Source organism: Artemia sp. Qi Xiang Cuo, chromosome 3, assembly GCF_049724085.1.
Source record: "Artemia sp. Qi Xiang Cuo chromosome 3, ASM4972408v1, whole genome shotgun sequence".
In the NCBI taxonomy this organism is placed as follows: Eukaryota; Metazoa; Arthropoda; class Branchiopoda; order Anostraca; family Artemiidae; genus Artemia; species Artemia sp. Qi Xiang Cuo.
Window position 1 is genome coordinate 83,176,887 of NC_142796.1, and position 12,230 is coordinate 83,189,116.

General features: G+C 34.1%; 1 protein-coding gene across 1 annotated transcript in view; it reads left to right on the forward strand.

The window, feature by feature from the left end:
* The window catches only part of LOC148954639 (sodium-dependent dopamine transporter-like), a 188,470-nt gene extending 177,015 nt beyond the window's left edge, over positions 1–11,455 (forward strand). The window contains exon 12 of the mRNA XM_089087178.1: positions 10,062–11,455. Coding sequence (XP_088943304.1) covers positions 10,062–11,186 — 1,125 coding nt within the window. The 3' untranslated portion in view covers positions 11,187–11,455. The remainder of the gene's footprint in view (positions 1–10,061) is intronic.
* Positions 11,456–12,230: the final 775 nt, after the last annotated feature.

Here is a 12,230-nt window from a genome sequence, read left to right on the forward strand (position 1 = left end):
AGGGTAGGATTAATATGGGTCTATAATTTTCAATATCTAGCTTAGAACCACCTTTGTGAAGGGGGATGTGTTATAGTGGTAACCACGATGCCTCCAATATTGTACCGGTAGGTTACAATGCCACCAGCATTGGCGTGGTAATGTACGGGTGTCACCACTTACTGGAGGGAAAAGCCCCGGCGGCACCAAATTATAATAATGGGATGCCCGCGCCTACCACACCGGTTTTGTAAATATCGGGTTTGTTAGTACCCAATTTACAGTATACCCTGCCCCAGGGTATGATAACGTGATCGAGCGGTCAAATGGCCAAATTCTAAGGCCAAGGCTACCCAACCTGGGTTACCACTAATTTCTAACTATCTCCTTGGAGGTAACGAACCCCCCCTGTCAATATAATAATGACGGTATCTCGTAACTCTGTTCCTACCCTGTCTGGGTTCCGGGAAAATTAATGCACAGTTTGTAGAAAATACCTTACTTGTATTCTTCCAAACGGTCACAACAAACACATCAGTCAACAGGATGACTTTGGCCCTTTTACGTGCATCAGGGAATTCGCCGGTTTGGAGAGAAAGATTGATTATGTGGACGAGGCATGGTAGTAAATAAAACATCACTGATTTAAAAGTCTTAAGATTAATGCCATCTGTCCCTGTTGAATTAGATTTGATTGATCTCACAACCTTCAGAATTTCGTCTTCAGTACACGGCTGAAATTCAAAATCACTTCCAGTTCCTCTATCATCCACAAATTTATAGTCAGGAAATCATCATTAGAATTCATCAACCCTTCCGCCTGTACATTTTGGCCAAAACTTGAAAACACTCAGCAGATCTATTAGTAATAATTGTTTCATCATTGGCAGTTTCTCCTTGAATCAGTAGCAAATTGGGTGGAGCTTCTTTCTTCTTTCCCAATAGATTATTAATAACCTTCCAAGTTCCTTCAGTATTATTTTTATTTAAACCCAATTGATTCACAAAGTCTTCTTTTTTAGCTTTTCTTCTCATCGAGTTCACTTTATTGCGTATTATTTTGAATTATTCCAGTTTTCGGCACACTCACTATTTTAATAATCCACATACAATTAATTTCTTAAATCTGACGCTTCAAGAACTTCCGTAGTCATCCAGGGCCTCCTGGGCTCATTCTTATGGGGCTTCAAACATTTCACTGGGCAAGTTTTATCATATATTGGCTGTCCGTCCCGATCATGCGATCAAATGCACCAGAAGCGTCATTTATCATATCTAAAATTTCGCTAAAATCAATGCTGCTTAACTCTTCACCAAACCTCTTTAAAGTCTCTTTTTTTTAACGACTGAGTCTTCAATTCTCTTTTAATTCATTTCTTTTTATTCGGCCACAAGGTACCGTTGCGACAACTGGGGAATGGTCCGAACAAGGGTATAGAACCATATCAGCATAACTACAGTCCAGATACTTAGAATCAACAAAAATATTATCTATGAGAGTGGCTGAATGACTCGTAATACGTTTTGGAATATTCACAAGGGAGAAAAGATCATGAGCAACCATCCAATTAAAATAATCAAGATTCACTCCATTCAATGAAAGCAGATCAAAGTTGAAATCACCCATACAAATAAAATCTAGATCTGTCCGAGACACCGCACGTGCAAGTTGATCAAACCCACGCTCAAGTTCTTCCCAGCTAGCACTCGGTGGCCTACACACAACAATAATCAAAAGTTCCCTACTTCCCAAATCTAATTCCAGACTAAGACTTTCAAACTTACCCTCAATCCAAACATGAATGTCATTTCTTACTTGGTAAAACAAAGACTTTGAAATCAAACACGCAATTCCCCCTCTATGAAGTGATGTCCGGTTTTTAGTCTCTAAATTATAATCAGGAAAAGGATAGAACGAGAAAGAATGTTCCTGACTAAAAAAAAGTTTTACATATACCAATAAAACTAATTTTCCTTGAGAATCGGAGAGAAATTGCAGCACATCCTAATAAACATAAATGCAACGAATCAGCTTCTCTGGGGTTAAACTGCGAACTTTGAACATAAGCACTATTTCTTAACTGTTGAAGTTTAATTTGGTTCATACATGGTTCAAGATCTGTTGCTATTGGTGCTGACAAAACCTCTTCTAGACGAAAAGGTCAGCTCATTAAATAGTACAATATAGACACAGTAAGAGTAAATAAATACACGAACAAAATAAATCTCTCTAAATGAAAAGAAAGAAAAGTAACAAAAGAAAATGTAGGACTAAGAATCGACAGTTTTTGAGAAAATGACAAAAATAGCGAAAAATACACGAACCAAACAAATATCTCTAATGAACAGAAAAAAGTAATAAAAGAAAATGCAGGACTGAGAATAATAATGAAAATAACAATAATAGCGAAAAAATAGTAAGAAAAACGGCGAAAAAAAGCAAAACAAGGGAAAGAAAAAAAAAATGACGAAAAACAACACAAATACTATTTCAAATGCATTCACCAAGGGATCTTATTTTGCGTGCAGATAGTTCACCTGGCGACTTCAATAGCATGTTGCCACTGTCAGTCGATACAATTTTTACACCGAAGCGATCCCTTGCGGCATTTAGCAAATCCTGACATCGCTTTGTATGGGATTCCCACACAAAGATTCCCGAACCAGCTAGTTTAGACCTCTGTGAGAAAACTTTTCGAGCAGCTTCTTTGCTAGCAAATCGAACTAGTACTGGGGCAAGTTTGTCACTAGCAGTATGAGGCCCTCTCATTCTAAACCGGAAAATATTTGAAAATTCGTCAGAAGACATATCAGTAACACCCATCTGTGTCGATAGGACACTGAGGAAAGCCTTTTTAAGGTCAACTCCTGGCCTTTGTTTCAGACCGTTGAAAACAAGACTATCCAAGATAGTTTCTTGATTCATATCGTAAAGGTTGACTTCAATTTTTTTAATTCGATTCTCTAGATTAAGGGTTTGCATTCTACACGGTTTCAGCTCTCGTTTAATACGGTCTAAAACGGAATTGAACTCCAGTGACACAGAATTGTTCAACTCATTAATTATAGTCTCAGCAGAGTCTTAAAGACCAGATTGCGCTTTCTCGCCACAGTTTGCAGAAACCTGAGGAGATATCTCTGAAACAATAGATTCTCTACTTTTTTTCTAACTCCTGTTCTGTAGCGGAAATTCGTGCGAATAAAGCAGACTGTGAACCGGTTCGGCTTCATCGGATACTTTTAGTGCAGAAAATGCCTTTGAAATCGACCTGTAAATCTCGGAAAAACACTCAACCTTATCAAATGCGAGTTCAAAATTCTTCACAGTTTTGGTAGAAGCTTCTTGAACATTGTTTTCATACAATACAACATTACTCTCAGAAATAATTTGCTCGTTACGATCCCCGTAGCATAAGGTCAAATAGTTTATACGCCTTCCATAATTTTTATAGGCCACAGTGGATAGCCTGCAAATTTCACCAGTGCTAAATCGAATTGTTTGTATGACGGCATGATGAACGTGAGCAAGAGCAAAAAGAAAGAAAAAACAACAAATGAAATTTATCTTAAGGTGGGCAGGCCCCCGAATGACGTTGGCAATCACCGCTCTTGCAGGGTGGCCCAGTCGACCGTGGAGGCCTGCAACGTTATTCTCCACCGTTTTCTTACATCCAAAACAGCATAGCATCCATTAATTAACAAAACAAACAAAGCCAGTCTTTTTCCTACAGTTTTACAGCAAATCCTTTGTTTACTTGTTTCTTTTGTTTACTTTACCATTATGCCTCATGGTGGCGCATTTTCGTGGCGGCACACGAGGAACAGTTATTTTGCAAGATAACAGTTTACGGTGGTAAATTTTGCACGATGGTGTTAAAAAAAATGTGTAAAAAAAAACTGTTTATAGCCTCTAGCATAATTAAATAATAATATATTTTTAAGTGTTTTTAACTGAGAATACGAAGTAACATTAAAACTTAAAAAGAACATAAATTACTCCGTATGTGAGGAGGGATGCCCCCTTCTCAGCCCCTCAATCGGTGCGCTAAAGTTTTTTAGTGCTTTAAAAACGTTTGCTATTCCGCTTCAACGGCCCTTGATTTTCAGTAATTATTTTTAAGGAATTAGAACAAAATGTAAAACTTTAGCGTAAAGGAAGATAGGTTGAGAAGGAGGCAGGCCTCGTCATATGTGAAATAGTTTCTGTTCATTTTAAGCTGTAATACTTCACCTTACTTACAGTTGGATAAGCAAGTTTTTTCTAATTCAATTTCTGGTCATTTTTCAAATCAATCCCAAAACTAACCATGATATGATGCGGGTTACCGGTTCCGTAAAGTCTCAATTTCTTGATGCTAAATTGTGTATATTAATAATCGTAAATTGATTGATAGTGTCCGCTTTTTTATTTTTCCTGCTTAAGAATTAAAATCTTTGATTCCAATTAAAATGTTGGATACAATTTTAATATTTAGTCAAAGTTTTCCATGAACAACTGTTTTGTTTTCAGGCACAAATTCACCAGCATTTGTCATTACTATTTCTGCAACTGGGAAGCTCAATATATAGTTTTTTGATACTTTTGATACTTTTAAAACAATTTGATTCAACTTATTTAAATCAAGCATTAAGATAAATATCTGAAAATTCATAAATGATGAGAAACCTATTAACTTCTTGAAAATAATCCAACTCATAGCATAACTTTTCTTATATTCAAAGGTTAATTTCTGAACGGATTATTACATTTTTTATGTCGTGTTGTACTTAAAACTGCCGTGTTCGACTTATACTTCCTAGGGGGACCATATTCTCGTAACGTGTTACCTTGTAAAATTCATAAGAGAAATATTAATTTTTTATTTAATTTATTAATTAAGAACTGAAGTGGAATCTTTTTTTAATTTTAATTGCTAAAATTAAGAATTGAGCTAACTTTTTTTGCTTCTTTAAGAAAATTCAGAAGAGAACTTGAACATTTTGCACTTCTTCTAGAAAACTCAGAATTAAAGTGATGCTCCTTATCTTCATGTCGAATATTCAAGTCAATGTATAACTTTTTCTATCTTCTATGAAAAATTTGGAACAGAACTTTAAATTTTTCATCTCTTTGCAAAAAATCGGAAAGTGAACTTAAGAAAATTAGAATTAAAGTTAAACTTTTTATCTTCACAGAAAAATAATCACAATCAAAGTATAACTATTCCTATCTTCTAGAGAAAAATTTAGAACTGAACTTTAAATTTTTCATCTCTGAGAAAAATCAGAACTGAATTTAAGAGAAATTATAAATAAAGTGAAACTTTTGATCTTCATGGAAAACAATCACTGTCATATTCTTACTTTATCTATCTTCCGTCTAAAAATTTTGAATAGAACTTAAAATATCTTAATTTTATTGGGGAACTTCAAATTGATGTAGAATATTTTTTTTTCTGGATGAATTATAATTGAATTGTGTTCTTTTGTAAAGTTCAGAAGAGAACTTGAACTTTTCTTCACTTCGTTGAGAAAATTTTAAATTGAACTAGAAATTTTTATCTTCCGTGGAAATATTCACAAGTATGATATTACTTTTTTTTATCTTCCACCGAAAAATTTATAATTTAAATTTAAATTTCTTTATGTATTTTTTGTAATAAAAAAGTTAAATTATTTCAGATATTTTAAGTTAAGATATTTTATAGATTAAGTTAGGTTAAGTTAGGTTAGGCTAGGTTAGCCTACGTACGCGGCGTACGTAGGCTAACCTATCCTAACCTAACTTAACCTAACTTAATCTAACCTAACCTAACCTAATCATACACCTAACTTTTTGCCTGTCTCTCACCTAACCTAAGCTAACCTAAGTGAAGCGTACATTGGCTAACCTAACCTAACTTAACCTAACCTAACATAATCTAGCCTAACCTATCCATACTCGCCGGAAAAGGTTAGGTTAACTTATAATGTGAGCTCATGATAAGTTAACCTAACCTAACGTAAGCAGTGAATTTCCACCATTCAGAGTGGTGGACTGAGACCCCAAAATTGAGCTAGTGGATTTCCACCATTCAGGCAGGTGGACTATGACCCCAAGTCTGAGCTAGTGAATTTCCACCGTTCAGGCTGGTGGACTGGGACCCCAATACTGAGCTTGTGGATTTCCACCATTCGGTCTGGTGGACTAAGACCCCAATTTTCCAACTCTTGCATTTCATGACAGAAATTCACGCGCGTACGTAGGTTAACCTAGCCTAACCTAACTTAACCTAACCTAATTTAATCTATCCTAACCTAACCTAATCATACACCTAACTTTTTGCCTGTCTCTCACCTAACCTCGGCTAACCTAAATGAAGCGTACATTGGATAAAATAACATAACTTACCAGACCATACCGTCATAGCCCCTAACAGCCCCATCCTCCCCGGAAATGTTTAGTCTAACTTATCATGCACGATAATGAAAAGTTGGCATAATCAAAATGAAACAGTGAATTTCCACCGTTCAGTCTGGTGGACTGAGACCCCCATATTGAGCTAGTGGATTTCCAGCATTCAGGCTGGTGGACTAAGGCCCCAAATCTGAGCTAGTGCATTTCCACATTTTTTCATCTATTTGATAAATTTTTTAATTTAATTTAATAAAATTTATAATTAAAGTTAAAATTTTTATATTAAGGGAAATAATAAAAATCATTGTTAAACTTTTCTTATCTTCTATAAAAAAATTTAGAACTAAACTTTAAATTTTTTATGTCTTGGTAAACTTAAAACTGACGTGGAAGCTTTTTATTTTATCTGGAGAAATTATAATTGAAATATTCTCTTTGGCAAAATTCAGAATATAAATATTAATTTTTTATGTAATTGATTAATTATAAACTGAAGTTGAAGCTTTTCTTCCTTTTAGTTTGTAAAAATAAGAATTGAGCCACCTTTTTTTTACTTCTCTAAGAAAATTAAGAAGAGAAACTTAGTATCTTTCAATTCTTCGAGGAGACACAGAATTAAAGTGATGCTACTTATATTCATGTAAAATATTCAATACAATGCATAACTTTTTCTACCTTCTATTAAAAATTTGGAACAGAAATTAAAAATTTTTATCTTTTTGCAAAAAATCGGAAAGTGAACTTAAGAAAATTAGAATTAAAGTGAAACTTTTTATCTTCACTGAAAAATAATCACAATCGTAGTATAACTTTTCTTATCTTCCAGAGAAAAATTTAGAACTGAACTTTAAATTTTTCATATCTTTGAGAAAAATAAGAACTGAATTTAAGAAAAATTATAAGTAAAGTGAAACTTTTGATCTTCATGAAAACAATCGCAGTCATTCCATTACTTTTTCTATCTTCCATCTAAAAATTTAGAATAGAACTTTATATTTCTTTATTTCATTGTGGGAACTTAAAACTGAAGTAGAAGATTTTTATTTTTTCTGGAGAAATTAGAATTGAAGTGCGTTCTTTGGTAAAGTTCAGAAGAGAACTTGAACTTTTCTTCACTTCGTTGAGAAAATTTTAAATTGAACTAGAATTTTTTATCTTCCGTGAAAATATTCACAAGTATGATATTACTTTTTTTTATCTTCCACCGAAAAATTTATAATTTAAATTTAATTTTATTTTTTTATTTTTTGTAATAAAAAATTTAAATTATAAATTTTTAGGTGGGATATAAAAAAAGTAATACCATACTTGTGAATATTTTCACGGAAGATAAAAGGTTCTAGTTCAATTTAAAATTTTCTCAACGAAGTGAAGAAAAGTTCAAGTTCTCTTCTGAACTTTACCAAAGAACACACTTTAATTCTAATTTCTCCACAAAAAACAAAAATCTTCCACTTCAGTTTTAAGTTCCCCAATGATATACAGATAATGAAAGTTTTACTCTAAATTTTTAGATGGAAGATAGAAAAAGTAATGCAATGACTACGATTGTTTTACATGAAGATCAAAAGTTTCACTTTATTTATAATTTTTCTTAAATTCAGTTCTGATTTTTCTCAGAGATGAAAAATTTAAAGTTCATTTCTAAATTTTTCTCTAGAAGATAGGAAAAGTTATACTGCGATTGTGATTATTTTTCAGTGAAGATAAAAAGTTTAACTTCAATTCTAATTTTCTTAAGTTCACTTTCCGATTTTTTGCAAAGAGATGAAAAATTTAAAGTTCTGTTCCAAATTTTTCATAGAAGATAGAAAAAGTTATACATTGATTTGAATATTCGACATGAAGATAAGGAGCATCACTTTAATTCTGAGTTTTCTCGAAGAAGTGCAAAATGTTCAAGTTCTCTTCTGAAGCGTCATGACCTTCTGATAGGGTTCTACTGATTATGTAATCAATTTCTCAGAAATCCATTTTCCTAGTCGATTACGTCATTCTATGCCCATGTATGGACTCCCGTCATGACCTTCTGATAGGGTTCTACAGATTATGTAATCAATTTCTCAGAAATCCATTTTCCTAGTTGATTACGTAATTCTATGCCCATGTATGGACTCCCGTCACGACCTTCTCATAGGGTTCTACTGATTATGTAATCAATATATCTCTTCCATACCTTCTCCTTAGAAACAACAAATTAATTTCCCTTTCTTAAATCAATAATTCCCCTTAGAAACAACAAATTATTTCCCATTTCGTGATATATCAATCAATCTTGACATTACCTTTTAGACATTATTAAACTTAGCCTGGAATCAATTTGATTAATGATTGACAGTACTTGGAAATTTAGGTCATTGACCCCATTAACCACGTGGTCTCCCTAATGACTCTATGCCCTTATATGGTGTACTGATCGGAGATACGTTCTTTTGATAACCAAATTTTGTACTGTTCGGAGTTATAGGGTCATCTCTACTGTGATCCGTCAAACTTCTCCCGTTTTTTACTGTAATTTTATGCGTCACAACGGTTTAACGGCTGCGTTGAAATATTTCAACTGGGGCGTTGAAAATTTCATCCTCTATTCTGAATTGAAAGCTTTGTAGAAACAAAAATTGCAAGTAATGAATAAACTAATCATGTTTATCTGAAGTTTCCATTAATATTTGACAAAGAACACTTAGCCCTTCACAGGTTATCCTTTTGAAAGTTTTTCTAGAACTTGTTTTCTACTAGGTTTCTAGAACTATATTTAGCCTGTTCCTGTGCATTTGCTTTTTAAATATCTCATAATATTTTTTGCTGTTCAGCGGCTGCAGTGAACCGTTTCCATGTGAAAATTTTGCGATTTTCTGACATTCGCTATCCGCGAACTGTTTTGCGTAAAACGAAATCGCATCAATATGAACCAAAAGTATGACTGTGAAATTACGAAATAGGAAATTTGCTAAATACTAAAACTATGAAATGTGATTGTTCAGAGTTGCCAGGTGCCAGATTTAACCATTTCACATATTAGCATTGCTAAAACAAGTAGCCACAGGCCTTTATAACTAACCAATCCTTCTATGCATAATTGGATAATAATACATATTTTTTAAGGGAAAAGTAGCAAACAGATTTCCATAGGCCCTACCTCCTTGGAACAAAATTAAAAAAAAAACTTGTTAGAATTTAAAAATGATTTAAACGATAGAGTTTCCAGGGTGCATACTGAGCTCCTTAATGTTCGGGGACTATAGTTTAATAGTTTCTTGGTTTCGTTTAATGCATTTCAGACGATGCCGAATCGGCAAGCAATAAAACCTATTCTAGATGCCTCTTAATTCTGAATTTAGCGAACAGTAACCCAGATCTTAAGTCTCAAAGAGCACCAGCCTGGGTACTAAAGACCAAATATGTCTGACAGCCAGGTTTCCTATCCCTGGACTACGTCTTCTGACCAAAACCTTTGGTTTAATTTTCTGTGGGTCTTCGGCTTAGTATATGGAAACATTATTACACCTATATAGAGAATGAAAAAAAGAGCGTTATTATAAGATCCATACAGGGGCCCATTCCCTCACCCCCATCCGAGGATAGTTGTTTAGATAAATGAGCTAAGATTAGCAAAGGTTCAAATATTTGAGCGTTAAGTAGCCCCCCTCTCCTTAATTTTCGCGGCTTTTCCTGCTCTAGTTTTGATTGCCTTCTTTTCTTTTAGAAAATCATCAAATCCTTCAAATCAGAAATTGAAGACTGCCCATGCTGTAATCGTGGAATATCTTGTCTACATGAAACGCAATCAACTTTACACGCCAATCACTCTTCTTCTGCTCCGCAACTACAAACTACCGCAGAAGCTAGCAAACGCTACTTTTCAACTACTTACAACCATTATGTTACGGTTGCTGGAACTAACCTAAGCATTCCTCTTGGAGAGTTTGTGGATGGCAGTGCCACACTCCCGAAGACAAGACAAGATCCAAGTACAATTGTAATTACAAATCCAAAAACATTTGAAGCTCTGAAGGTGACGACACCTGCAGATATTTCAGAACCATTACTGCCAACAGAAAACATAATGCTAAATCGTCGTTCAACGCCATCTTTAAAACCGAGTGTAAGCTTTGCACCGTTGAGTCAAGACGATTCAATGGAAGAAAACGCCAGCCCAAGCTCAGAAAAGTCTGGTAACAGAAATGTTGAGTCTAGTGAAAAAGTTATGCCCCAGATAAGATATCCTGTTAGTTCGATGCTTGCCGAAAATAATAACTTAAATCGCTATTCAATGCCAATATTTAGTAATGGAATGTGGATGGGAAATACGTTTGTGAATCAACAGGCCATAAACGGCCATAACGACCATCAGCCGGCCATAAACGAAGATGCTTTAAGAAAAAGCAGAGCTACTGATGAACAGAGTCCATACCCTTTGCAACCTGGTATCAATAATTTATTGTTTTTCCATCGACCAAATATCCCAGCAGGGTACTCCTACCTACCCAGTCAATCCGAGAATCACACTGGAAGCCAGATGAATATGATGCAACAACCACAAATAATGAATCGCTATTCTATGCCGTTTGGTACCTATTTTGTACCCGCTAATCCACAATCACCAAAAATTGTGCGCCCTGACAGCACTGATTTTCCAAATGAAGATCCAATTTCCGAAATTAGAGATACTGAAATAAAATTTGATAATATTCCGATTAAAAGAAAGGTTAAGTCATCCGACAAAGTCTCTGATGATGGATGGAATTTCAATATAAGTGCCGAAGAAAATCACGACCAAATTCCGGGTGAAGACTCGGAAAAACCTAAAATCATAGTTTTACACAGGTGATTCCCGTCATTCCGTAGTTTTACACCTTGATTCCTGGTGATCCCATAAATTTACACCGGTGATTCCAATATAGTTTACTAGTCTGAGCTTTTTAAAGTTTTTTTTTTTGCGGAACTAAATAGTTTAAGAATTTTAGATTTCGTGTGCTTTCTTATGCATTGTGCTCAAAACTAGTAGGTATTTTTGCCTAGTGATCATTCAAATTATTGTGAGAAGATTATATATAATGTAACAAAGTCAATAATTTTACAATAAAAGTAGGCTTTTCCTTGAAAGTTTTCTGTGAAAATAAAATTAGAGTCAGGTATTATGTAACATTGTTCATACAGTGTCATAAAAAAAGCAGAACATGCAGAAACCATAAGGTATTGGACGTAACTTTAATTTATGTATAGATTTGTTCCCCATCTTAAACGTAAAGATGCAATCCTAATGGAGTAATCAGTAAAAATAAAACCAGGTGAAAAACCTGAAAGAAAATGAAATCAAATTTATAAAATAAATTTATATTATTTAAAAATTTATAAAATAAATAAACTGTGCAACAGCACAGTCAGTAAAAAACAGGTTCAAAGGTGCTTTCATCTATAAACTGCTTCCGGCAATTCTTTGTACTTTTTTTGCACCCTGGTCACAGCATTAGCAACTCCATATAGTGATATGTAGCGAAAAAAAATATGTAGCGAAAAAATAGCAAATAAAAAATTTTGTTTACTACTAATGAAAAAAAACCATATAGCGACAAAAATTAGCAAGTGGAATAAATATTATAAAACAAAGGATAGCTCGACATTCAAGATTATGAAAAATTTCACAGTCCTCAGTATAGTTACAGCCCTGTTTGTAGTTTAGATGCACTGGGTTTTGTCATGGTTTTGGCTTGTGCAGTTTTGGGTTCTGGTTGCGTATATCTTTACTATCAAGAATATGTTATATATAGAAAAATGATGCTAGGATACAAAATAATCTACCAGAGGCAACGCTATAGCGTTGCCTATAGTAAAGGCCATACAGCTCCAATGTTTTATTATTATTATTATTATT